Here is a 27,981-nt window from a genome sequence, read left to right on the forward strand (position 1 = left end):
AACTAGCTGGATAATAGAAGGGTGAAAACATATTTTAAAGTGCTGCATGTCTATGAAAAAGCTATTTCATTAGAAATAAATAAAAACTCCACATTTTTCTCAACACGTAGTCTGTTAAAATAATGAAATCATAGAATAGTTTGCATTGGAAGGCACCTTTGAAGGTCATCTGCTCCAACCCTCCTAGAATAAGCAGTGACATTTTCAACTAGATCTGGTTGCTCAGAGCCTTGTTGAACCTGACCTTGAATGTTTCCAAGTGTGGGGCATCTACCATCTCTCTGGCTGACCTGTTCCAGTGTTTCACCACCCTCAATGTCAAAAATTTCCAATCTATGTTGGCCCCCTTTGAATTTAACATCATTACGCTGATAAAAAGAAGTTTGTCTTTGGTCTTTGTTTAAGATCCCAGTCAAGTACTCAAAGACCACACTGAGGTCTCCCTGGAGCCTTCTTTTCTCCAGGCTGAACAACCCCAGCTCTCTCAGTCTTTCCTTGTAGGAGAGGTGCTCCAGCCCTCTCATCATCTTCATGGTCTTTCTCTGGACCAGTTCCAACAGGTCCGTGTCCTTCATGTGCTGGACCCCAGAGCTGATGCAGCCCTGCAGGTGGGGTCTCAGCAGAGCAGAGGGGCAGAATCCCCTCCCTGGCCCTGCTGCCCACAGGGCTCTGGATGCAGCCCAGGGCACGTTTGGCTCTCTGGGCTGTGAGCGCCATGGCTGGGACATGTCCAGCCTCTCACAGCAGCCCCAAGACACTCCCAGCAGGGCTGCTCTGGATCTGTTCATCCCCAATCTCGTATCAACGGGGATGAACCTATTAAATATGTTCAAACTATTTTGTAAACACAAATCAAGCTAATAGGAACCCATCTAATACTAATTAAGCCTTCCAAGAAAATCTTAAAATAGGCAATTTTCCATTAGAGTGGCAAAGGCATGCAAAGCTCTGTATACTAAGAATATAATATAGAGGATAAGAAGGGGGAGAAACTTTCTTAATCATTGCTTGTTAAAAATATGCTCAAATTACAAGCTGAAGGAAATAAACAGAATATAATTCTAAAATATTTTCTTTCTGGTAAGTAGAATATAGAAGAAACATGTCTTAAATGAAAAAAGTTTCCAATATAAAGAAAAATAGCAATTATTCTGTTATGTATTTTATTATACACTCTTCTTCTGTAGGCTATGGCCTAGAAACACCCAGTTTGTCATTATTTATAGAAACAAGGAAAAATGCATTTTTTACTTTCTATTAGACAGACATCAATAATCTCAGATGCTTTCTTTCACAGACTAAAACACTGCTGTTTCCCTCAGTTTCTGCAGTGACTTTTGAGGATGAGAGAGGAAGATGCTAACTACCTTTTCTGCTTATTTTTAAGGCAAGAAGTATATGTGTCTGCTACTTTTGTCAGCTTGGCTATAACAGAAATATTTGGCCATCGGCATCATGAAGTGCCAAGAACTAAAAGATTAAACTGCATTTTCAAGCACAATTGGAGAAAAACTTGATATATTGCAGCAACCTGACAAGTCAGTGTCAAGGAAAGGCTCAAAAATGGAAATCTGTCCCAAAAGGCAAAAACTCCAGTCACTGCTGCCCTTTGTCCATCATTATTTTGGTTAAGAAAGGTGTAGGGCAGATACAATGACAAGTGTGGACATTGCACAGGACACTTTTCTAATGACAAAAAAAGGAAAAAAGAAAAAAAAGGATAAGGATTTGCTAGTTTCTGTCCTCCCAAGAACAACAAGGGCCTGTCAAACTTAAATACCCTGAGGAAAACTGGGTGACTACTCCAGTGAAAAAAACTAGCAGACCATGTTTGATAATTAAAGTGTCTGTTCAGGCACCTCACTCTGCCACACAGACAGTCATTTAGAAGACAAATGTTAGTGACATGTCCTGTAATGTGTTTAGTTTGAGACTTTAAGGTTTTTTCAGGGTAAACTTTGTCCTTTTAATTCAGGTCATTACACTGCAATATAAATTCTTTGAATTAGGCTTAGGAGAATGCATTTTACAGATGTGGAAATTTTTGTCAACGTTATCTTTTAGGCAGTAATTAACTTCTGGCATCTGCTGGCAGCAGTGCTTCCCTGTGACAAGAAAGGCTTTTGTCACAACTATTTCATTTGCACAGTAAGTACTCATGGAGAATAGAAATCTGTTCTGTTACAGAAATCTTCACCAATGAAATAAAGAATTTTTTTTTTTTTTTGCTATTGAATGTTGCTTTGCTCTTATTTCTGCATTTCCACAATCTCACAATGCTACCAAAGATTGCTTTCAAATGAGGTTCACACCAGCGTAGAAAGACCAAGTAGAAAGTGGTACAGAGTCTACTGTGTTTCACAGATACCACTGATTACAGATCTGTTTGGCCTTCTGCATGCATACATATATATTACACTATGAAATCCTAGTTGCATTTTATCAGCTCATGCTTCACTATCAGAGAAATGCTTCTTTACCTTTTATATTATTCATTGTATTAGGGTGAGCTATTTCACCCTGTGTGACTGTCACAGAAGTTTAGCAGATGACCCTGATCCTGACTGGATCCTCTGATCTGATTGGGTAAATGCTTAATTTTGCAATCTTTTCACTTGATGGGAAAACACAATTCCTGTTAAAACTCAGGGTATGAAACCATGTCAGCTAGGGAGCTTATTTGTTTCTACTGAACACAACTGCCAGGAAATAACACATAACACTGACTGGTTTGCATTTATAGCAATCAGATTATGTCTTCAACCTTAATGATTACTGATAGGACATTCATTCAAGTGTAGCTGAAACAAGATACTTGGGAATCAGACAAGAAATTCACATTTGGTTTTTGTTTCCACCTTTTCAGTCATGAATCTGTAAATATCTGAATTTACCATTTATATGGTTGGCTTCAGTATTAGTAAATGCAGCTAGTGACAGGTACATTTAATTTATCCTCATTACAATAAATGGCTTTTAAAGTTCAGGAAATGTGTGCATCCATCCATCATATTTTGACATGTAAATGATCACTTGAAAATTAATGTTTCTTGCTTCTGGCTTGCTGTCCCATAAATAATTTAATATTTATTATTCTGCTGAACTGTACATCTTTCTTTAATATTTCCAGTGAATGTGTTCCATCGCATATAGAGTTCAAATTGATCAAAAATCTTAATATTCGATGCATATATTTATCTGAGCTGAAAAGTGAAAATAAAGACAGATTACTGTAATTTTTATGGTGCTTTATCCTGGCTTATGATGGACCTCTAATCTGAACTCCTAAATTAATATATTTTGTCCATATGATTAGGGGTCATGCCTGAAATGCAGTTCTGTTCTTGCTTTTGTTAATTTATCTCAGAACTCTAAAACACATGGACCTGCAAATAGCTTTACATTAGGGACTGCTGTCTCTCTGCATGGACCAGTTACTCAAGCACAGCTCCTTGAATCCAGCCAGCTGAGTGTGCATGTGACAAAGACTTGTGTGCAAACACAAGTCTTTGTTCTCCGAGGCGTAGGTATGGAGTGCAAGTGCAACCTATTTTGTTTGAATTATGCTTTTTCAGTTATTTTTGAACTAAGTGATTTTGCACATTCCTACACGTCCTAGTAGTGTTAACATGTGGTTTAGCTACCTCTGCTGCTGTTCTTCTGGAATTGCTGAAATCTGCCATCTATATAAATTGCTCAGTGCAGGAGTGCTCTCTCTTTAATGCAGTATATAAAGCATATTAGTTTAATTCCTCCTAAAAGTGCATTTCCTTAGATTTTTTTGATATCCACGTACCTTAGGACAGTATCACAGTAAGACAGTTATCACTTCAGGAATGACAGGACTGCTATGTGTTAGAGCTCTCTGCTATTGCACACAGCTAAGTCAATATCTACAGTGTACCAAACTTCATCTGTGTGTGACAGGACCATGTTTTTCTCCAAATACAGCTACTATACTCATACACATGCTCTGGATCACGGCTTTGGATTCTTGGTTCCTGTTGCATTCATTCAGCATTCAAGGACATACTTCTTCCCTCTACACCTTCATGAATTTGCCAAAAGATTCTCCTTGTCCATTACTACCCAAATTCTATGGGATCAGCCCAGCAGAGAACTACGTCAGCAAATCATTACTGCACAATCCCAAGTAATTTTACATGGAACTCATGCTGTCTGCACTACCTATCACTTTCATGTAGCCTTTTGAGACCAAGTCCTTTTAACTTAAAAAGAAGTATGAATTTCATAGTGGTATCCCGAAATTAAACCTCCTTTAAATGACTGTGCCCTCAAAATTTACTGTCTTCCTTTATTTGGCACATCTCTAGATTATGAATCTGATTAAATATTTGCAGTTTTCTTAACTAAGTGGTCTGCTGGCATTTCTGAAATATTTTGCACAGCTACAGATAAAATCTTTATATTAGATTGAGCAAAAGAGAAAGAAGGAACCAATATATGTAAACAGAGCAGTGACCCTCGCCTGCATGTTTTTCCAGGTCTGCGAAACCTTAACGCAAATATTTCAAGTAAAGACAGAGGAAGACGCCGTCACTAATAAACCCCAAACTAGGAATGATACAAACTAGGAGAGTATCTGGAAATCCCGCAAAAACTGTGATGAAAAGGAACACACAGAAAACGTATCTGAGAACACCACAACATTCGTCTGCTTCCAGAATTAACCACAGCACAGCTCTGACGGCCACAACAACCATAAGCCATGCAATGAACCCGCCTGTACTGCCAGCGGAGCGGCACCGCCCGCAGCCCCGCCCCGCGCCCCCACCGCCGGCCCGGCAGCGCTTCCGCCGCGTCACGGCGCGGTCCGGCCCGGCCCTTCCGGGGCGCTGTGCCCGCCCTGCACGGCACCCGGCGCGGCCCGAGGGCAGCGGGACATGGCGGGCTGGGCGGCGCTGTGCTGGGGGGCACGGCTGCCGAGCCCCGGCCCCGCCGCCGCCGCGTTGCGCCGTGCGGCCGCGCTGCCCGCGGCGTGCGGGCGGCCCTATAGCGCCCGCGGCGAGGTGAGTCCGCCCGCTCCGGCGGGGCTGGCCCGCCGGCCGCCCGCCCGCCGGGGGCGCGGCCTCACCGGCAGCCCGCGCTGGCCTCCGGGTGTGAGGGGGACCCATTGCTCGTTGGTCGAATTGCCGTGCTGAGGTTTAACGTGAGGGCTTGACGTGTTTCAGTGGTCTCGGTTCTAGGGGCAGGTTAACAAAGCTTCAGCGAGGGGTGTACTGTGAGTAGTGGACACAAAGAATGCAGAATTCACGGGCCAGAAGGACATTTGACAGAACTCCCAAGATAAGGGGAGAACTAACAAAGCCAATGCAGCAAGTGTGCTGAAATGGGATCTGGCTGGGTAAAAGGGTAATTCTGGCAGGGAGAGAGAACGACCACAAACTCAAGAAACCCACTGACTCAAAAGAAAGATTCCGTGCTGGCTAACCAGCATAAGAAGTGAGGGAATTTAACCAATAGAAACTAATTAAAAGGCAGCTATGTAGCTTTTAGGCAGTGGATATTAATACCTTTGTTTGTTAAAATGTATAAATGAAATGTATAAATAAATCTGCAAAGCCAGCAAACAACTATCAAAACTTTATAGTTGTTTGCTGGCTTTGCGGATTTTCCACTAAGTGCCCCTTTCTGCACAGAGCTCTAAATAAATAAAATTCTTTGACTTTTGTGTATGCATTGGCCTCTTGCACACTGTAGCAGCCCTTTCCAGTCTGCCTTCTCCTTAAGATAACTGGTTCCCTAGGTAATGGCTCTATATTCATATCATCCTTGAGAAGAATGATATCCTTAATGCCCCTCTGAATCCAGTTCTCTTAATCCTTAAGTTTAGTAGTTTGACAAACGTGAAACTGTAAATCAAAGTTTTCCAGCTCATAAGAACATAGTACCTTTCACACACTTTCCAGCATAGGTCATGATTGTTTAGTGCTAAAAATATACATATGTCTATATGACTAAAGTGAAATGCTGACATTTTAAACAATAGTGAAAATTTAAGTTTTTGTATCTCTGTTCAACCTGTGCTGGTTCTGGAGAAAAATTATTAAAAGAATTAATTTGTTTTTTAAAGGCCAGGTCATATGGTTTATAGAGACTGTAACCTTGATTTATGAAAAGAAATTTCTGTTTTTCAGGAAAAATTAGATATGTCGGTGTATCCTGTGGAAAGCATTAGAAACTTCAGTATTATAGCTCATGTAGATCATGGCAAAAGCACACTAGCAGACAGATTGCTGGAAATTACAGGTAAGCATTCTCATACTACTTTTTCTTAACATGGAAGGTGGCATTTTAAGTTTCTGTACGTTTGGGTTATTACTAGAATTTCTAGTATTTTTTGCTGTTCTTGTGTTGCTTGTGCTTTTAGGCTCTCAGTTGTGTAGTGTTAAAGACATACAGACTTTGTGGTTGAGATCTGCCTACAGGTAGGTGTAAGGAAGTGTGTAATTCATTTAAAGAAGTACATACTTTGGAAAGAGACTGAAAAGGAGTTTACTGCATTGTTCAAGCTGTCATTCCAACCAGTCATCCATTAAATCAGTACATGGCAAGTTTATGATGTTTACTGCCAGTGGTTAGGGTGGACTGAAGGGGTGGGACTGTCATGACCTGGGAGTTCTGGACTCATTTAAGGATGAGCGAAACAAAATCAGGGAGAGAAACTTCTAGTCAAAGTTATTTTTTATGATAACCTCCCATGTACCACTGAGCGTTTTTGCCTGATGCCTGTAATAAAATGGGAGTTTGAATTCAGGTCTGTCACTCTATGCTAATGCTCCTCTGGCACCTGAGATTTGACTTAGAGCTGTGGGACACTCCTCTCCAGTGAGAGGGAGTGTTTCCTGGAGGGGAAGTTTCCTTAAATATCAAAATTATTTACAATTCTAGGGAAATTTTGCTGCTTCTTAATCTCTTAAATGATGGTTTTTATCCTGTTTATTCAGGATAGGTTTTTATATAACTTTATTGCCTAAACTTTATTTGACAAATGTATACAGCTGATGCATAGTTTTGTTTTTGATTGAAACTCTTAGTTTATCTTAATTGTATGGGAAAGCTTAATTTGCTCTTGGTTAACTCTTGGTTAATAGCATTTTCAAGATTTGTGTAGTAAATTAGTTAATAAAGTGCCTTTTTTTTTCTTTTTTGTAGGAACAATTTCTAAAACTAACCATAATAAACAAGTGCTGGATAAACTGCAGGTGGAACGTGAAAGAGGAATTACAGTTAAAGCCCAATCTGCATCTCTCTTTTACAATCATGAAGGCATAAACTATCTCTTAAATCTTATTGACACGCCTGTAAGTTAAATATAAACAAATCTAAATGTCTTTATAGTTAAAAGTAAGAGATTTCTGTCTTCTTGTGTTTATTCAATTCTGCTTTTATAAGAATGTGAACATATATACAAATGAAAACAACACAGTACAGAAATCTTTGCAAAAGACTCTAGAAATACTTGAAATTGTAAACATTTGTTTTCTCCACAGGGTCACGTAGATTTCAGCTATGAAGTATCCCGATCACTGTCTGCCTGTCAAGGTGTTATACTTGTAGTGGATGCAAATGAGGTATAGTACTTAATTCTTGTTTTCTGTTTAGTATTTCAATATTTCCTTAAGCTAGAGGGAAACTGGGTGGTGGGGTTTTTTTCAGTTTTTCCACTAATGTTTTTGCTTCAGGTCTACCTCCATAAAAGTATTAGGTTGCAGAAAAAGAGTAATGGGAGTTTAAAAATTATCTAGAGATATATACTTGTATTGACAGATACCAAAGTTCCATGACATAGCAATAATAGCACAGAATTGATCAGTGAAGAATCAGATCCTGTTTTTTAGGGAGTATAAATTCTGCAAATGGCAGCCTGGAGGACCTCTAGTTGTTATGCTGATACCCATTTGAGTATCTTCAGTTAATGGACTAGAATATGAGGATTATTTAATCATGGTTTTAAAGGTGGGCACATTATCGTAAAATACTTGGTGAGAATTTTTTCTATGGCATACTTATGATTATATTGTATAAGGGTCGAATAAGTGCTACTGTTTCCCATGTTGTATCAAAAAACCCAAAAACAAACTAAGTAACTTTTAGTGATTATGAACATTTTCTCCTTCTTAGCTTGAGGGGCAAGTGGACTTCCTAAGTGAGCCTCAGTAATAAATACGTTTCCTAAATGTACTGGGGTTTGTTTTGTTGTTGTTGTTTGGTTTTTTTAATGTCACATTTAAATATTATATGTTACTTGGTAGTCTGTATTTGTCCTTCAGTCAGAATGCTTACAAACTCAACATTCTCTGTATAATTTTTAATAAGTATTCTTCGTTGCTACTTTATATTGCCTAAAAAAGTTAGGCCCATATATTTGTAGTGAATATCTCCATATAAGTAATCTTCCACTTGATCTGTTCTGAGTTAAGGAAAGACGTCAAGTAGCTTCTGTTTTCTCCCTTCTCTAACCCCTACATGTCCACTCCTGCCCTCTCTGATCCAGTTGTGATATTATTGCTTTATAGTCTCGTTCATTAGCATCTTTATCTCTTTGTTTTCCCTTGTCTGGAAGGGAATCTTCTTTCTTCTAATCAGAGCTATTATTTTTGCCATCCTTTTGAAAGACATGTGAGGTACAAACTTTATAATTTGTTTTCTTTTATAAAAGTAACTGTAAGGCAAGTTGAAAATACGTTCCTGCTCTGTGGAGTAACTTTAGTCTTATCACCATCATAAGCATCTCTTTTTCTTTGTCCGAGTCCATTTGTAAATAGTTTATTGAGACCTAAAAAGTCTGTTATTTATTTCTGAATAGCCACAATTATAGCATGCAGAAAAATATGTGCTTGGTGCATAATGTAAGCATATTGTGTTGCCTATAAATAATTCCATGAAAGTGGTCACAGATACAATATTATTGCTTTGTTTAATTATTTTCAGATTGCAAGAAATTATAATTTGGAAAGCTATTTTCTTTCTCAGCAGTTGCATGTAATCAATCACCTTTTATTTATCCATCTCCTAAATGAAAGAGTTGATAGAATAGCAAAGTAATCTTAAATTGTATAGTATGCCTAAAAATACTCCCCCAAACCACACCAAAACTGACGAGGTTTCTGTGTTAAACTTTTTAATGTTATTTTCTAGGGTATTCAGGCTCAGACAGTGGCAAACTTCTATCTCGCCTTTGAAGCACAGCTTTCGATAATTCCTGTTATAAATAAGGTAATAAAGTTTTTAGCATTTTCTGTTAAATAGTTGAGTTGTTTAAATGTGTATAGAGCTGATCAGAAATGTAGCCTCGAAGAGAAGCATATAACAAAGAAAGTTATTTGTTATCTATAGGATATAGATATAAGATTACTAGAATGTAATTGGAATTTTCTGTATTTGCTCTCTGTGTAGAATTTTACAGTAACTGCTGTGAATTACTCAATTTCATGAAATACATTTAGGTATTTAAAAATGTAGCACTTAAGGTCATGCTTATTGGTGGACTTTGCAGTGCTGGATTTACGGTTGGAATTGGTGACGTTAAAAGTTCATTAATATTGAGGAAATGATATGAGTAGGAATTCAATATTTAGAAAGCAGAGTCTTAGTTTTAAATTAAATTCAAGTGTTATTTTCTATACAATTTTGAGGGCTGTGTTATTGGAATCACAAGATTAATTACTGATCAGCTTATGTTAATTGCTTTTTTGTAGATTTATATTGTACTTAATATGTGATCCTATAAAAAGTGTAGGTAGCACTTAATAATTTCAAAATTGTAAACTAAATATTTTTACCAACTCTTGGACAAACGTGTTTTCCCTAAAGAAACAAGCCAAAACTAGACTAGTTGCAGAGGGGATCCTTCCTGAAATCAAGGTGGAAAGACTTTATAAAACAAATATTGATCTTTTCCCAGAGATGGACACTATTTACTCATGAATACATAAAGGTTCTTTGTTGTACTTTTGAAAGCTACAGTACTGGATGATGTGGGGGATATGATTGCTTGTATATTTAGCAGTTGTTGTTTTACAGATTGACTTGAAAAATGCAGACCCTGAAAGAGTTGAAAAACAAATTGAGAAGCTATTTTATATCCCTACAGATGAATGTATAAGGGTAAGATCTCTATGTTTTATAAAATGGCTGATAATATAACTTTGTAACTAATGAATTACACGTGCATGTTGTAAATTAAGAGAGTGCTGTCTGCCTGTTCTTGTCTGACAAAAATTTCTTTAAAGTGTGTCTCCTGTAAGAGTGGAGAAAATACCTTTCAGCTAAAAATTCTAGTATTTTTTGAGGAATGGAATCTGAGATTTTTAATTATTTCTCACTGTCAATCCACAAATTTTTTTCCTATCATGAAAATAATTGCCATTCACAAAAGAAAAACCAGTATTTCTTAGTAAAAGCATTTTAGAGTGTCCTTTTGAGTGCTTTTATAGGTAGTACTATCTGTGGCCACCCAAACTGTCTAAGTAAACATGACACTATTTAATTGATAAGTTTAAGATATGTCTTATAAAATTGTTGTTGGATTTGTTTTAGATTTCTGCTAAACAAGGTACAAATGTTGAAAAAGTTCTTCAGAAGGTCATTGAGAAGATCCCACCGTAAGTCTGTATTTAATTATGTATCTAATTAATCTTATAAAGTAATTAGAAAATCATAAGTTGCATTGATATGGTATTGGCAGTAGTTTTACACTTGATATGCATCTGATTTAGAGAAAATACTTTATAGAGAGATGTAGGAGAAACAGAAGGAAAATAGTGACTTGCACTTAAACAGGAGAGGTGAATGGGTCACCAGTGAGGCTGAAAAGCAGAGGTACATTTTCTGCACCTCTGTCTTTATCAGCACTGTTGGGCTTTAGGCCTGGGAAGCAAAAATGCAGGTTGATGCACAGACCCGCTGTCAGCAGAGAAGGAGTTGGTATGTGAACCCTTACAGGAGCCTGACCCCTACACATGCCTGGGCTGTGATAGTATCCACCTGAGGATTGTAGGAGAGCTGGCTGTGTCTGGTCAAAGCTGCTCTTTATAATCTTTGAGAAGTCATGGAGATCAGGGGACATCCCAGAAGACTGGAAGAATGCTAATGTCCAATCTACAAGAAGAGCTTCAGGGATCCAGGAATTTATACACCCATCAGTCTTACCACAGTCCCTGGAAATGGTATGGAACAAATCCTCCTGGGGGCTGTCCCAAGTCAGATGAAGTAAGTGATTGGGAAAAGCGAGCACAGATTCACCAAGGGTGTATCATGCTTGGCAAACCTGATCACCTTCTACAGCAGAGTAATCATCTGTGTAGTGTTAGTGGTGGACACTGGCTACCTGGATTTCTCTCTACTTGGATCTTTAAGGTTTTTGATAAGGTTTCTCCTAGAAGAAAGATAAGGTTTCTCCTGGAGAAACCACTGTGTTATATCTGTAGTGGTCTGTGTTGTGGAGGGGGAACTGTCTAACAGGCTGCGCCCAGATGGGGGGTGTGGTAAATAGCTCCTTTTTAGACTGGCCAGAGGTAGAGTCTTCCAGGATTCAACGTTGGTCTTAATGCTGTTTCATACCATCAGAAGTGATCTGGAAGTTGGGATGTATACCCTAGTGAAGTTTGCCAGCGATACCAAACTGAGAGGGGAAGTAGACATCTCAGAAAGGGGGAGCAACTTTGCAGGAAGACCTAGATAGGCTGGAGGAGTGGGCTAACAAGAACCTTATGAAATTTCAACAGAGGCAAAGGTCATGCACCTGGGAATATGTACTTCTGGAGCGCAACACAGGCGGGAATCTAGCTGGGGAGCAGCTCTGTGGAAATGGATCTGGAGGTCTTTGCAAACAAAAGTCAGATGAGTGAACAGTGTGCTGCAGCAAAGAAAGACAACAGCATGTTGGGTTGCCTCAACAAGGACATCACCAGCAGAGATGAAGAACTCATTATCCCACTCTGCTCAATGGTGATCAGTTCACACCTGGAATACTGTGTTCAGTTTTGGTCCCTGCTATGCAGAAAATATGGACAGGCTGAAGAGAGGGCCAGAGAAGGGCCACAGAGATGATTGAAAGATTGGGCAGCCTACCCTTTGAGAAAAGGCTGAGAAAAATGGACTTGTTCAGACTTGAGAAAAAAGGCTTAAGGGAGACCTTTTGCCATGTTCTGTTATTTAAACAGTAACTACAAAGAGCCGTTGGAATAATCTCCCCAGGAAAGTGGTGGATTCCCCACCGTTGGACACTCTGATTTGTTTGGGCAGGGTGCTGGGCCATCTTGTTAAGCCTGTATTTTTGCCAAGAAAAGTTAGATCAGGTGGTACTGGAAATCCCCTCCAACCTGATATGGTTCTATGAAAGTGTTTGGGGTGGGTGTGCTTGCTCATTCAATATTGAATGAAAACACTGCATAATACATTGTTTTAATTTTTTTGGTGACAGACCCCAATGTAATACTGCTGATCCATTGAAAGCCTTGGTATTTGACTCTACCTTTGACCACTACCGAGGTGTCATAGCTAACATTGCCCTCTTTGGTGGGGAGATTGCAAAAGGACATAAAATTGTGTCTGCACACACAAAGAAAAGATATGAAGTTAATGAAGTTGGAATTCTGACTCCAAATGAACAGCCAACACATAAGCTGTAGGTAAAAACTTCTTAGAGTGGAACAAATCATATACTGGGGTAAGCTACAATATCCTGCATTTCTGTTTGATTTTTGCTTTGAGAGGGAAAGACTGGGAGATGTCTAGGTTTTTGTTCTTGTTCTTAGGTGGTGGATTTTTTATAATTCTATTTGCAATTTATTGCTCTTTGTCATTTTTGTTTTGGGCATGCTGAGGCAGAAGGTTTTAGGGAGTGCTTTGTGGGCTTTGCTGTGGGAGGAATCCATTGTCTTCTGTAGTACATGGAACAGCTGGACAGCTAGGTGTTTAAAGGCTAGTGTTTGACATTCTTATTCAGCTGTCCCATTTATTTCTAGGAGCTGCCTTGTTTGAGAGTGGAAGGGAATGGGGCTTCATCTTAGTTATTGCTGCAGCATATTTTGAGGGTTGAAAACTTAAAATCCATGAATGCAACAGCTTCCAGAAACTGGCTCCTCAATGGCAGCAGTGGGAAGAAAATCAGGTACTTAGAATTAGTGGAAAAGTTTTACTGGTTTGCATCCGAATAGATGTTAATGACTTTATTTGGGGCATTTTCAGGTTACATTACTGTGTCTGGTGGGTTGAACCCAGCCAGCAACCTAGCCAGCCCCTCCTCACTTCCCGACCCTAGCAGGATGAGAATTGAGGAGTTACTTGTGGGTTGAGATAAAGACAGTTTAATAAATGAAGGACAAAAAAAAAATAAAAACAAGTGATGCAAAGGCAGTCCATTATTCACCACCTCCCACAAACAGACTGATGTCCTGCTAGTCAAGCTACCTTGGAAAAGACTGCACCTCTTTTTTATTGCTAAGCATTATGTTCTGTGGTATGGAATGCCCTTTTGGCCACTTTGGGTCTGGTGTCCTGGCTGTGTCACCTCCCAGTCTCTTGCCCATCCCCCCGTCTTTGCTTGCAGGGGCACAGTGAGGGGGCCTGTTCAGCAATACCTAAACGTTGGTATGTTATCAACATGTGTTTTAGTCACAGTTCCAAAACACAGCTTCATACAGGGCTGCTTTGAAGAAAGTTACTCCTTCCCAGCCGAAACCAGTACACTGTGCTTTACTCAGTATTTACCATGTATTCCCTCCTATTAGCATAATGTGCTGATGGAAGGTGTTTCTCTAGTTTTGTCCTACTGGCATATGAAACTTGCTGTGCTGGCAGCTGGGAACTGTTCTGGTTTCTTTGCCTTAGGAGCTTCTCAAGGGTCTAGCTCCAGCTTTTAAACTGGGAGCAACACAGTATTCAAAATCCAGGATCATAAATGTACTGTTCAGCTGTAACAGAAAAAGGTTGAGTTGAGACTGTTCACAACTCAGAGGTGAAACAAATCTCACTTCTGGACCATGGATGTGGGCTTTTAAGGGGGTGATTTATCTTAATTTCTGACTGGGCTAAATCAAGTAGGAAAATAGCAGAAATACCACTAATGCCAACAATCATGTCCATATAATAATTTTATTTAGCTATGCAGGACAGGTGGGGTACCTGATTGCTGGAATGAAAGAAGTAACGGAAGCCCAAATAGGAGACACACTCTTTTTGTATAAACAGCCAGTGGAGCCTTTGCCTGGCTTTAAGTCAGCGAAGCCAATGGTTTTTGCAGGTGAGGAGGAAATAAATACAAAGTGGAGTTACTTTTTCCCAGTGATGACAGTAAGAGCTGTTAAAGCTTTTAAAAGAAGACATGTATATTAAGTGTTGGGAGGATTAGAATTTTAGCTGAGGTGTGTCACTTATGTAGATTTGTGTGTTTTCCCTGTGACTTAACAGGATTAGTAATAATCCTGTTATAATCCACCAGTAATGCTGACTGATTTTATATAAATACAAGATAAACATGTATTTTTGTCTGTGATTATTGTTTCTAATGCCAGTAAACTCTTAGTAGCTGGAAAAAAAGGGTTGAATTGTTTTTTTAAAAAGAGGGAATTCTTTGTTTTGATAACCAGGTTTCTGTAATTGTGTTGTTTTTTCTTCTTTTAAAACAGTTTAAAGCAGCTGTTTCATTTTTGTTAAACACTATAAACTGCCAGAGCTAATACTGAGAATGATCCTGTAAAATATTTGACTTTTCGAGCTTGAATAGTTCCATTCAGCTGTTGCCACTAGCTTCAGTAACTATTACAAATGTTACAGAAGGGGCCTTTAGAAAGAAACTCTGTAAATAATTTTCTAGACTTGTGAAGCAATGTGTAAAACTCACTTGAACTGTCTCATGAAGACTAGGCAGTCTCTCAGTGAGTGTCAAAAAGTGTAATCTTGTAAATAATGTTTTTGTGTGCCTATGTTGCTTCTTGATGTAGATGACATTTTCTGAACGTACAAGGATGTAAAAAGTGATACACTAGAATCTGTTTGAGGCAGTAGTTATACAAACAGCTGTTTTTATTAATTTCAAAAAAAAAATAGAGAGATATTTGCAACTTTGAAATAATGTTTTTTATTTTTCACTCACTCTTAGCTTTGAGGTAACATCTCAGTGAAGTCTATACATTTACACTGCAAAACAGTGGTTATACTCAACTGTGAATCTTCTACAAATGTGAAGGATTAGATGAGTACAGTGATCCTACCATTATGGTTTAGATGTTAATTCTGAGGTAATCTGAAACACTGTTATGTTTTGACTAATGTTTTTTGGAGGAATAAAGAATTTTTCACATTTAAAACCAGATGGAGCAGAAAGTAACTATTCCTGATTTTATTACTCTGTTCACTGTTAGTAGCGTATTTGAAAGCCATGTACACAGTACCTAAAGCTCTCTGTCACATCACTTCTATTTAATATATTTTGACAGGAATGTATCCTGTAGATCAAACAGAATATAATAATCTCAAAAGTGCTCTGGAAAGGCTGACATTGAATGACTCCAGTGTAACTGTTCATCGTGACACTAGCCTTGCTTTAGGAGCTGGATGGAGGTGAGGTTTTTGTGCTGCTTTCATTTTTGAAACTCTTCATGAATTGAGAATGAAGTTTAAGTAAACTGAAGGTAGAATTCAACCTAATTCAAAATTAGGAGTAATTCAAATTAATGATAGATAAAGATCAAAAGCATTTGATTTTCTTACATTCTTTGTTTGCATAGAGAATGAAAATTTTTGTGATTATTATTTTTTGTTCTCCAAGACTCATATTATTCAATTTCTTAATCCCTAGGATTATTTGATCCCTTAGAGGTTGTTTGCCCTGCCTAATATTGCCATACTAGCACTGTAAACATGCTGGAGGGTGAAAAAGACCACTGTGAAATTCCAGGAGACACACAAATACTTCTACTGACAGGGTATTTATTTTCCAGATTGGGTTTTCTTGGTCTTCTACACATGGAAGTCTTTAATCAACGTTTGGAGCAAGAGTATAACATGTCTGTTATTTTGACTGCACCTACAGTTCCGTATAAAGCTGTTCTTTCCTCAGCAAAGTTGATAAAGGTATGTTAAACTCATTAAAATATTATAGAAATAGCAATTTAAAAGCCTCCTATAATAAACATCTAGAGTCTCTTTTTAAATGTAGGCTAGTACTGTATTTTATAGTAAACATTAGAAACACCTATATATTACTTAAATAGTTTTTAATTTTTTTTAAGGATGTTAACTGTTCTTTCCCCTTTCATTTCAAGCACTCTCTTTTTATGTCTTTTCCTTAAAAATGGGAGTATAGAACTCAAGAACACATATCTTGCTGTATTCTTTTAAGTGCTTACTGACTGGACTGTGTTAAGAGCAGATGAAATAATCTTCCAGGCTTTATCAGTCAGAAAACATGAACATTTCTAGGAATAGCTAGTAATGATACCGTAGACTGGCAGGGGCTGGTGAAAGAAAATGAGATATTTTGATCACAATTAAACAGGCATGTGCTAATTTCATTAAACTGGATGCAAATAGAATTACTGTGTTTGAGTTCTAGAGAGGAGGAGATGGACTTAGAGCACCTGATGACAGAGGAGGCTGCAAGTTGACTGGCTGATTATTCTGTAAATTACTAAAACCTTGTATAAGTAATGTTGCTGTACTTGCAAGGTGTGAGGCATAGACCTTTTATCTCTGTGGTGGTTTTGGTTTCTTGCTCGGGCAGTATTGCAGCTATGAATGGAGCAATCAACACCTTTGGTGTGTAAGTGATTCTGGACTGTTGATGTGGGATTCTTTTCAAACAATGTTGGAAGTTGGGTCCCCAACAGTGGAAATGATGTAATCACTTGCTTTGGAGGAGAGGGAAGTTGCATTAGCACAATAAGCAGCATAACCTTCCTTTTACCTTGGAAGGGTAACTCTAGCTCTTACTGGGATGTTGGACTGGAAAAAGTAGGTAATGAAAGCACTTACACAGGAATCAAAAACTTCATTTCTAAATCCACTTCAGCACGTGAGGGAGCCTGAACCCAAAGTTCTACTTAGAGTAGAAAGTCCTCACCACTGAACTCTAAAGTGTTTTGAGCAGGTCTTCTGTTGATGCTTTGTAATAGTAACATTGTAGTAAAATAGTAGCAGATCAGGATGAAGTAAGAAGGAAAATCCTCAATTTACAGGGGAGAGTGAGACCTGTAAAGATGGATAGAAAGGTTTTTTTGTATTTCTATAATTTCCCAAGTAAAAAGCTAATTTCTGTATAATGATATTTAAGGATATGCTGGTAAGGGACTTCTGTATGTATTATAGAAATCTTTCGTAAAATCATCCTTGTTTGAAACTTGGGTTGCATAATGCACCAATGTTTTCAGGAAACATTTTTTAGCATTTTTTCAATGCTGTATTTGTCTTCTTTGCTGTTCATTTTACTTACTTCTAAAATTACAATATCTGGTTTATGTGCTTGTTTTCAGGAGCATGGAAAAGACCAGATTACTATTATCAACCCTTCGCAGTTTCCTGATAAATTTTCAGTATCAGAATACTTGGAGCCAATTGTTCTTGGTACTATTGTAACACCTCATGAATATATTGGGAAAATAATTACTTTGTGTCAGGTGGTGTATAGTTCTAATTTTGTCCTTTGTATTTTTAACCTCTTCACCTCATACTTAAGGGAAGACACTAGATAGTATGATAATAGATATTAGTACTTAAATAGTATCTTTGAAGTAATTATTGAATACTTTTGAAAGAAAAAATAATTTTTAACTTTATATTTGTAAAATTATGAACTACAGAATCTATATATTGAAAGTTAGTGATGAAGCTCAGTGACAACAAACTACTTGGTCTGTACTAGACTAATTCATGGCTAGTTCTGAAACTGAAAGAATGGAGTCTGCAGCAGGGGAATAAAATGTATTGGTTTTTTTAGAAGTATATTCATGGAAATACAACTTCTCCCAATACTTCTGACTATGTGTCCATGTATTTTTTTAGTACTTTGCTGAAAGTAAATTAAGGATAGTGATGGCCAAACACATTTGCCTAACTGTATTTGGAATACTTGTAATTGAAAATGTTTTAGCTGCTATGCATATTGTGTTTATATTATTTCTTCACAATATTTTTCTTAGCTTATAACATTTCAAAATGCACAATACAAAGCAGTGCTGTACTTGTATGTCAGTACATTGAAGAATAAAATTATTAAAAGTAATTTGTAAAATAACTTTAAGAACACGCTCCTGGGAGGGAAGAAGATGAGCCTGCAAGTCCTGCTGTGGCAGCAGTAAGCAGAAGCTGTTAAGGATTTTAGAAATTCAGCATTTAGAGAGGAAGGGCTTGAGTTGTGTGTCTAGTTAAGTTATAAGCACTTCATTTGTTACAGTACTGCAATTTGTCCTGGGACTTCAGCAAACTACCAGTAAGAAAGTTACTTTGGGCCTTAAATACAGGAATTCTCTTGTGTATCTTGATTGCTGTTCATTTTAATTTGCTTTGTATTTTTTTTGTAGAAAATTTCAAGGTAAACTGAAACAATTTTTATTTGTCTAGGATCGTCGGGCAGTCCAGAAGGATATGTTGTACATTGATGAAAACAGGGTTATGCTAAAATACCTCTTTCCACTGAATGAAATTGTGGTGGATTTTTATGATGTTCTCAAGTCTCTGTCTTCTGACTATGCAAGGTAACTACCTCCCCTGTTCCCCCTTCTCCTCCCTGGACCCTGAAGAGGGGTGGCATGCTGAAAAAAGGCCTGAGGAACAGCCGTGGAAGGGCATGAGTGAAGAATATTCCTTTATGATGGTGCTGCAAATCTACTCTCTCTTCACCTTGAATGGATTAGATTCACTGTGAAAATGGATGGAAATAAGTCTGAAAAACATGAAAAGTGTGTCACTACCTAATAATCATTGTCTTTGGCAATGTATTTTTCAAGGGCACCCTCTGGAGTGGCACAGGCTCATCTATATGAGTAAGACCTAAATGGTCTCTCCTTGTCTGAAGTGACACTGTGCAGTTTCTTTTCAAAAGGAATCACTGAAACTGTACTACTTACTGTATGAACTGTCTCTTGGTGGAAAAAGGAAAATAACCACATTGATTATTTAAAGCTAGTAAAAACAAAGTGGTATTAAAAACAAACAGTACTTACTTTACATACATGCTTTATTATCTGAGAAAAGAAAATCGTGTATTTTGAGACAAAATTTTCTGTTGTGGGTGGCTGCTATGAATTCAGAGTCTAGTACAGTGCTCAGATGTTTGTGAGGAGCCTTTGTGAGTTTAATGGAAGAGAGAATGTTGCATGGCAATGAGCTTGTGCCCCAGGAGGCTCAATAGCTTTTCACAAACCTGGTATGTTGAGATGTCGTCGATGAGATATGTTACACAATAGGAACTGGTATACCTAATTACATCATTTATTTTAGGAACAAAAAAATGAATTTTATTGAAGGACTGAGTTTGCTTTGAGTATATGTTTTCTTTAATTATGTCTAATAAATGTAAGACATTGTAAGTAAGACATTTGCCCAGGCTTATATATATATGTAGTAAAAGCATAAACCAAAGGGGAGAGGCAATGTAGAAGAAACAGAGAGATGGAAATTTTGAATTTCCTCTCTGGATCTAGCTCCTCCTCTACATAAAATCTAGCCTGTTTATCAAGAACCTATCTCATTAGCAGAATTATGCTTGGTTTCCTTTGATTCAGGGGTGATTGCCAACGATGTTGCATTATCTTATTTGTTTTTATTTCCTAATTGACTCCTTAATACAGATTGTGTATGTAGTGGTCTTAGTAATCATATTTCTGTTATGTGGGTCCATTCACACATCTGTGGTTATTAAGCCAACTCAGATAGAAACACTTTGAAATAATCTCAAAGGATTTCCCACCCCCCCCGTTTTCTGATATTTCAGATTTGACCCAATCACAGTGATATTGATGATCCTGCACAATTACACTTAGACACAACTGATCTGCCTATCTGTCTATTAATCTATCATCTATCACATACATCACCTCTGCATCTGTTGCATTTTAAGAATTTTTGCAAACTAACAGACAGCAAGGCCTACACCTTCCAAAGAAGAAATCTGATCTGGAAACTAAGTGAAAAACATGGTTGTCAGAGACAGTGATAACAGGGGTCACATAAAAAGTTCTTCAGATGAGAGGGTGAAAAGAAGACAGTCCTGGATTAGTGTTTGATTCATGTGATATTCAGGACATTGACTGTTCAAAAGCTGTGTTGAAGGGTTCTTTAAGACTGCATTAAGCATGCAGATTTCTAATTAGATTGGAAAGACATCCTCGAAGTCAAGACGACATCTTTCTGCGTTGGAGGGGACATTATGTGCATGTCTAGATGTCTAGTCTGAAGATGTACTGAGAGACTTTTAAAAACAGTACTCCCATTTTATTAAAAAGTTCAAGTGTTTTATTAAGAAATGTGTCTGTAAAATTTATGGAACAAAGAATGCAAAATGTAATTTATACAATATCATGACTAATTTTTGAACTGCTTTTATTTTTAGTTTTGATTATGAAGATGCAGGTTACCAATCAGCAGACCTAATCAAAATGGATATTCTTCTAAATGGAAATCCAGTTGAAGAACTGGCAACTATCATACACAAGTAGGTTGACTGGATTCGTTATTTAAAAGAAATAAGACTTCCTATTATTAGTCAATGGAAACATTGTCCATTAATAGGACTTGATGATCTTAAGGTCTTTTCTGACCTAAATGATTATATGATTCTAAATGACTCTAGGTATATGTGTTACTCTAAATATGACAGCAGTGTATGAGCATTGAAGATTTTTCTATATGACCACCTTCATTACCACTGAAAAAGAGAAGCATTTTGTTGTATGAAAATTAGGAAATACGTACCTTAATTAATAGCAATTTTTTACTTCCCTTTCTCAGTTTATTGGATATCATATTTTTGTGAAAAATGTAGGGCAGAGAGAAAGAAATGCAGAATGCCAATCTTCTAAAGGGCTGGAAAAATTTAAGTATGGACCAATCTAGGAGATGCCAGATAAATCATTGCTAGTGCTTAATACTGACAATAATGATTTTGTTCTCCCAGTAATTCCTGTTCCATAGAAGTTTGCTGTTACCTTGTTTCCAGACAGATTACCAGGAGAATGTAAATATTTACTATATGCAACTACCTCAGAATTTTTTTTTGCTAAAATGATTCAATGAGTATCTCAGGCATTAGAGGTGAGAATAATGCCTGTCCTGTTTCCAGCCTGTCCCCTATCGTCTCAAAAAGTTTTTACAAGGCTCATCTGTAACTTCAGCATCCCTTTCCAGTAATGCCTAGATAAACTTTTGTGGGTTGTTTGGTTTTTCTTCTTAAAATACTAATTTATTGTTGCTAAATATTTGTATATTTTCGTATTTTTTTACTTCACTGCAATCTTGGAATCCCTGGAATTCTGTAACTCCAGAAGGCTGACACAGGAAAATAAACCCCTTGCCTTGTTCAGAAGAATCACAGGGCTGAAGGGGAGTAACTATTTTGCACACAATTGCTAGTTAATGCATTTCTCATTGTGCATGCAGTGTTTAGCATCTCCTACTCTGAAAGGATGCAAAATGGAGTGGGCCACCTTCCAAAAGTTAGTTATTGCTTTAACATGTATTTCTTGATCAATTTAGCCCCGACCCTGAACTGTTAAACTCACTAAAACTGACAAGCTTTCTTTTGGCTTTAGATTTCAGTTGTTTTTTTAAAAAAAAATTGTAGTTGCATTAATTTATTCTGCTCTTGCTGCAGGTATTCTCAGTCTTCCCACTGTAAAAACTGCATCTGTAAGAATTATGCTGAATTACATTTATAGAGAAACCATTACAGACATTACTGTAAGCTCAGTATTAAGATAGTCTTCATTTGTTCTTACTGTAGAAGTAAATATATGTACCTCTTAAAACTGTTAACACTCAAGGAACATGACTTCAGTACTTCATGTTTAAACTGTTTGTTCTATACAGGTAGCAAGGAGTCACATTGTCCCTACCTGAAAACATGTATGTTGGTAAAAAAAAGTCTGCTAAATACAGAGATTTTTATAGAGAATAGACCCATTTCTTTCCAATGGCTTATGAAAGTATCTGTTAGTAGCTTCTTTAGCCATTTTGTTGTTTTCTCTTTCCAAAACCTGAAGCATATACAGATGCTGAATATAGCTAGATAATTTTTATTAGCAGATGACAAGAGTATGCTAATTTTTTTTTTCCTGTGATATAAAACCAGACTTTGAAAGCCTTCTGTAATATGTATACTTTGACCGCTTGGGCCTACAATCAATGAAAATTCTCCTTGACCTAGCTTAAAATTTCCCTTGAAGCTGTGGCAGTATTCAAATGTCTTCAATGTGATGGATAATCAGGGTGCTTTTTATAAACACTTTATATGATGTTTTATACTGAGGTTAATAAAGTCTTATCACCTGTTAGTACGAAACAGGTGACATACAGAGACCACTTATAGATGTAAAATTTGATCTGATCAGCTTATCTTCTGAGTTAAGAAGAGGAAAACCTCTACTAAAATCCTTTAATGAAACAGTTTGATCTGTGGATATATTTTTAGTGTTGCTGACCTTCTTTTTCAGTGATAAAGCCTATGCTGCTGGTAAACTCCTGTGTGAACGTTTAAAAGAGACTATTCCTAGACAGTTGTTTGAAATAGCCATCCAGGCTGCCATTGGCAAGAAAATCATTGCAAGAGAAACGTAAGTGAAGCCCTTCTATTCCCCTTCTTTTTTTAAGATATGTAAAATACAGACTTGTAAAGTAAATTTGATACATTGCAGGACTTTGATTTTGCTATGAAGTTATATTTTTCTTGTATATGCTACTTGAAGAAAAAAACCACATTTGAGCAGTGACTATTGACTAAGCACTTTGAATTAAATTTATACAAAGAAATTGTATTTTTATTTTAGATTGCTCATGGTCAGAGTTGCACTTATAGATAAAGTATAACTGGCAACACCCATGTGTCCACTTCCTCTTTGGCAGTGGAAAAGTTTCTTACTACTGAAAAAAAAATTAGCTAGTTGTGGAATACTTTGCTGTGAGAGTCAGCAAAAAAAATAACTGATTTGTGCTGTTCCAAAGAAAATACATTGCAGCTGAACTCAAAAACATTTTCCTACCACATGCTTCTTTAAAGCAAACCATTTCCTTGATATTGTGTTTCTCATCACATTTTTCTGTTGCTGTTTCTGTTAAATAGGATTTAAATAGTGGAAAAATAATTAAAGGTCAGAATTCAGGCAAAGGTCCTGTAAGAATTTGTTTATATATGTATATACACATGGATGTAATACTTCCTGTGAGTCATAGCAGAAATTCCAGATAAAAAGGCAAGACTGTGATTTCTTTATGTATATATTATACACCCTAAGGGATGTTTCAAGAATTGAAAACTGTGAATTACAACTTCTGTTTAAAACTTCATCGTTTGTGTACAAAACCTGAAAATTTTATGATGCCAAAGTATCTTACAAAACTAGCAGAAAAACAAGTAACATTTATTTTGACAACTCAAGTACTTAGCTTCACATACAGATGTTCTAATATGTTAAGATGTGTGTGTTATTTTATTTTGCAGGCTGAAAGCTTACAGAAAAAATGTTGTGGCAAAATGTGTAGGTATTTTTTTTCTCTTTTCTTATTTCTGACATTTGTAAACCTTAGAGTTCTGCTAAGATGATAGGCTCATCTCTTCCTAGAAACGCAGCAAAGACATATTCTGCTTGTGCTCCTAAGTGTCTGTGGAATTTTAACAGATACTTTTAAGCCTTTATTTTAAAAGCCAGCTCTTGTAACCTCTTGCTGCAGCTTGAAGAGTGGATCAGATAAAGTGATGGCTTTTTCAGTCACACACTTTGAGTGTCTGTTCATCTCATCATTTTTTAATAGTTGTAGACACACAGTAAATGTGAGGCACATAGGTAACTTCAAGTTTCTAAATTGGTTTTCAGGTGATAAAAGGAAATATAAAAGTGCTTCTTTAGAGACCTAATTATCATTAGACTTCTTAGGTTTGCAGTAATACATTGTAATAAAGCTTTAAATGTGCAATAGTTGACTATGGACGAGACTCAACAAAGCTATTGGAAAACTTGGATGCCTCTTACTTAGCTTGGATTTAACTGTCTAAAGTGAACATATTAGAAAATATTAAACAAGTGTCCCTTTCTCACAACTGCAGTAGAATTCTTCTGCTAAGCACAGCTGTGGGATGGTGTCTTTTCAACACTGTACAAGGTTTTAGTTCATTTTTCTAGATGTAAGCACCTAATGCTAGTTAAGATGCCTTGCTGTATCTGAGCTGGCATCCTGCTGCTGTTCCAAGAGGGTTTGGATCTAATGTGTTGTCTAGTGTCAGCCAGGCTTACAGGAATGTATGTATTTAGGTGACAGGGGTCAACACTCACTTGTCCTATTAATGTGCTTATTTGCTTCCTTGTTCTTTTTAACTAGCGGCCTTTAGGCCAAACTATTTGGAGTATAGAATAATCCTTTTGTCAAAATATAACCAGCCTGACTATTTTTAAACCCTTGAGTTCTGTGTGGCTGCAATGTACTGCAGCTGCAGTTGTAGTTTAGGCTTAGTAAATTTATTTTTTTGTTCACAGTATGGTGGAGACATTACAAGAAGAATGAAGCTTTTAAAGAGGCAAGCAGAAAGCAAGAAGTTGATGAGAAAAATTGGCAATGTTGAGGTTCCAAGAGATGCCTTCATACGAGTTCTGAAGAGAGAAACTGACAAATAGAGATCGACATCTGATCATTCAGATCATGTCAACTTTTTGCAGACAACAGCCAAGTGAGCTAACACGTGATTTATAACTGTGAGAGGGAACATACTTGACTTTCAGTGGTATAAATTTAGTATGTGTGGGAAGATGAATTGGAAGGACTTAAAAATGTACATATATTTGTAGATTATTATGAAATTAAAGTTAAGACTGCGTCTAAAAGTTCATATTGTATTGTTTTTCATTTTATTTCACTGTTTTCATACATTTAACACTTAACATAACTTGGAGGGTTTTTGGCATAGGAAGTCTCTATATGAGAGGAACCATATGGAAAAAAGGTTATAAAAATAATTTAAAGGTATGTATAGACAAAAATGTTGTATTGGTTTGGTTTTTTTTCTTTTAAAGTTTGAACTGTTGGCACAAAAGTATCAAGCTGTTTCCTGTTTTACTTTCTCTAAAGCTGCTGTTGTCAGGAAATTGTGATGCTGGGAAACCACTGCAGAGGAAAAAATCAAAACTTTTTAAATTTACCACACAGCTGAAGTGTGCAAATTTACTATTAGTTCAGCCTAGCTATGCTCATCTCCAGGGAAATTACAAGTTTTAATATATTGAAACACAGGATCTGTAACTGTTTCACTAGTAAGACCAATTCAGGTTTTAAAAAATTATTTAACATGAAGGTTTGGTTATAGCATATCTTGGTGTAGTTGGTGAAGTTTGATTTATATTGTTTACATACTGAAGTTTGTCAGTGTCCCCAGATAAATGCTGCAGTGCATAATGTAAGGTGTTAGTTTTGGAAGTGCACAAAGCAATTATGAAAGTAAGTTAATGACCCTACTATATACTGTGTTTATGACTGTTTACCCTCCTCCAAAAGCTTTTGAGCTGCATTAACATTTTTGATTTTCAATACTAGTTTTGCTTTTCACAGATCTTAATTTCTTGTTATTAAATATATTTTAGTGAACAAATCAGTAGTCATACCTGCTAAAGTACTCAATCATCAGGAAAGTCTGCCATTAAATTTAGGCTTATACCTACACTTTAGTAACAAGCTACTTGTATTTTGGCTTGCGTACAAGGATGAACTGGGAAAATCTTTGGAGGGATGGAATTGAACAGGACATGTTCCCTTTGAACCTGTATTAGTTTCAGAGTACAGAAAAAGGGGAGAGGGAATTTTTAGACTTTAATGGGGTTTTTTTGGTTTGGGTTTTTTTGTGTGTTTTTTGGTTTTTTTGGTTTTTTTTGGGTTTTTTTTTGGTTTTGTTTTGTTTTTTGTGTTATTTGAAGCTGTTTCAGGTGCACTGAAAAACCAAAATTCTGGATGTTAACAAGGTATCTGCATCTCTGATAAAGGTACCTAAGCTGCTGCTACTGACCCAGAAAAAAGGAAGGATGCTATGGATTAAGGCTCTCTAACATATTTATTATTCCTCTCCTGTAAAAGCTAGCATTTAAGAAACTACAAATGCAGGGATACATGGTAGGAGCAAAGAGCTAAAACAAGGTCCTCCCCACTCCTTGAACTGGACCTGTAAGAAAGCACTGGTTCTCTACTGAGGAACAAGGCAGAAGCTAAAGGTAAGCTAAAAATTATCCAGACAGTAAATCATATCCTTGCTGACTGACACATCAAGTGTATGTTACCTAATTAAATAAGTTACATAGATGGATAAAGCTGACTTGAGAATCTGTTTTAGCCTTACTATAGTCACCCGAGGCAGAATAAAAAAATACAAATTGGAGTCTTAATTCTGAGAGGACTTGGACTCTTATTCTGAGAGGACTTATCAGTTTTGAGAACAATAACTTAAATGAACTGGGTAGTACATGTACAGTACATGAAGTATTAGTTTTTGACACAAAAGTACCTGATCCTATCTAGTTACTTTTTCTTTTCCCCCTTTCCTTTGAAAATACCTTAAAATCAAAAAGAATAAAATGGTAACCTTGATGTGCTAGGCTAACTTAGAATTTACTCTTAAGACTACTGAACTTAAAAATGCTTGCCTTGCCATTACTGCAGAGTAACAGGTTAAATTTTATGCAACTTAAGGGGTCGACTTGCTCTTAATAGTTGACAAGTTTGGAAGGTACTCTCCTGAAAAAATAGTATTTCATAAAATGATTGGAAGTATCTTAAGAAATGAAATAAAGGAAACATTGTGGTAGTACTTAAAAAAATTACATCCTATAGCATTCATAATTTTAAAAACCCCATAGTGTAACAAGAGAAACAAGCTGGAGAACAACCAAAAACTGTTCATTAAGAGGCAGAAACAGTTCCAGACCCACTCAAGGACAGACAGGTTCTGCTGTATCAGTATTTAAAGTGGCCTGTGTTTTACAGAAGGCTGAATAGTTAAAAAGGGAGAAAAGATACTAATTCTGTGATCTTGCACATCTTGAACACAAAGGGCTTTAGTTGGTACGGTTGCCAAACAAGGCACGTGGGTGAAAGGTGTGCTGGAATAAAGAACAAGAATATTGTTTCAACAGAATTCTCCATTTTACCATATGAAGGATGATGATCATCAAGATAAATACATGATTCAATTGCTTTTAATACTAACCTAAATTCATTACTACTTTTAGTTTCATGCTTTTTGTAATAGAATTGTTTATAAACTTGCTTAGCTGTAAAGGCTAGTGGCAAACTTAATACTGCATTTTGAGTCATGTATTACCTGGAACAGCACTCTCCTGAAAGGGAGTCTTTTCAACTTTTTTCCCCACTATGTTGCATTACGCTTCAAAAATACATCTGTGTAAACTGAGCCTTATAGCCTGTTTTAAATGTGTGGATGTTCAATGTACTGTTGAGAACTGAAACACCAGGCCTGGCTTCCTACACTGCTATAGACAGATTCTTCCACGCTTATGTAATTTCACAGAATCGGAGAACGGTCCAGATTTGAAATGACCCTGTAAGACCATTTATGAGAAAGGTGAGCCTAGATGAGACTCTACCACAGCCCCAGGGAGATAACGTGATTTTGTAATGAAGACTACATGCCTGTCATTTAGGTGAAAAGTTAAATAGTTGAAGTTCTGCTTAGTTGCACTTTCTTGCAGTGAGTATTCTACACAAGGGCTTTCCCAAAAAAAGTCTTCATCAGTAAATTCTTACCTTTCT

General features: G+C 37.0%; 1 protein-coding gene across 2 annotated transcripts; it reads left to right on the forward strand.

Annotated features, from left to right (window-relative positions):
* The first annotated feature begins 4,835 nt into the window (after nt 1-4,835).
* On the forward strand, nt 4,836-27,922 carry GUF1 (GTP binding elongation factor GUF1). 2 transcript variants are annotated; one of them, XM_063401863.1, is made up of 17 exons: nt 4,836-5,030; nt 6,159-6,270; nt 7,177-7,325; nt 7,515-7,595; nt 9,163-9,240; nt 10,048-10,131; nt 10,564-10,628; nt 12,449-12,652; nt 14,130-14,269; nt 15,465-15,588; nt 15,969-16,101; nt 17,499-17,642; nt 18,586-18,719; nt 20,576-20,677; nt 22,674-22,793; nt 23,678-23,714; nt 24,708-27,922. In XM_063401863.1, exons 1-17 carry the CDS (start codon nt 4,905-4,907, stop codon nt 24,843-24,845), a joined length of 1,971 nt encoding a protein of 656 aa, XP_063257933.1. In that variant the 5' UTR covers nt 4,836-4,904; the 3' UTR covers nt 24,846-27,922. The 2 variants fall into 2 exon arrangements, with proteins under 2 accessions (XP_063257933.1, XP_063257934.1); XM_063401864.1 differs by lacking the exons at nt 4,836-5,030; nt 6,159-6,270; nt 7,177-7,325; ... (2 more) ...; nt 10,048-10,131; nt 10,564-10,628 and adding an exon at nt 12,993-13,138 and having other exon boundaries at nt 12,525-12,656.
* Nucleotides 27,923-27,981: the final 59 nt, after the last annotated feature.

Source organism: Prinia subflava, chromosome 7, assembly GCF_021018805.1.
Source record: "Prinia subflava isolate CZ2003 ecotype Zambia chromosome 7, Cam_Psub_1.2, whole genome shotgun sequence".
Taxonomy (NCBI): domain Eukaryota; kingdom Metazoa; phylum Chordata; class Aves; order Passeriformes; family Cisticolidae; genus Prinia; species Prinia subflava.

Excerpts from the sequence above, each read along its gene's own strand:
- GUF1 (XM_063401863.1), top strand. The coding sequence starts at position 4,905 with ATGGCGGGCTGGGCGGCGCTGTGCTGGGGGGCACGGCTGCCGAGCCCC. Across the intron at positions 6,271-7,176 it reads CAGATTGCTGGAAATTACAG|GAACAATTTCTAAAACTAAC; the intron begins GTAAGCATTCTC and ends TCTTTTTTGTAG. Across the intron at positions 7,326-7,514 it reads TAAATCTTATTGACACGCCT|GGTCACGTAGATTTCAGCTA; the intron begins GTAAGTTAAATA and ends TTTTCTCCACAG.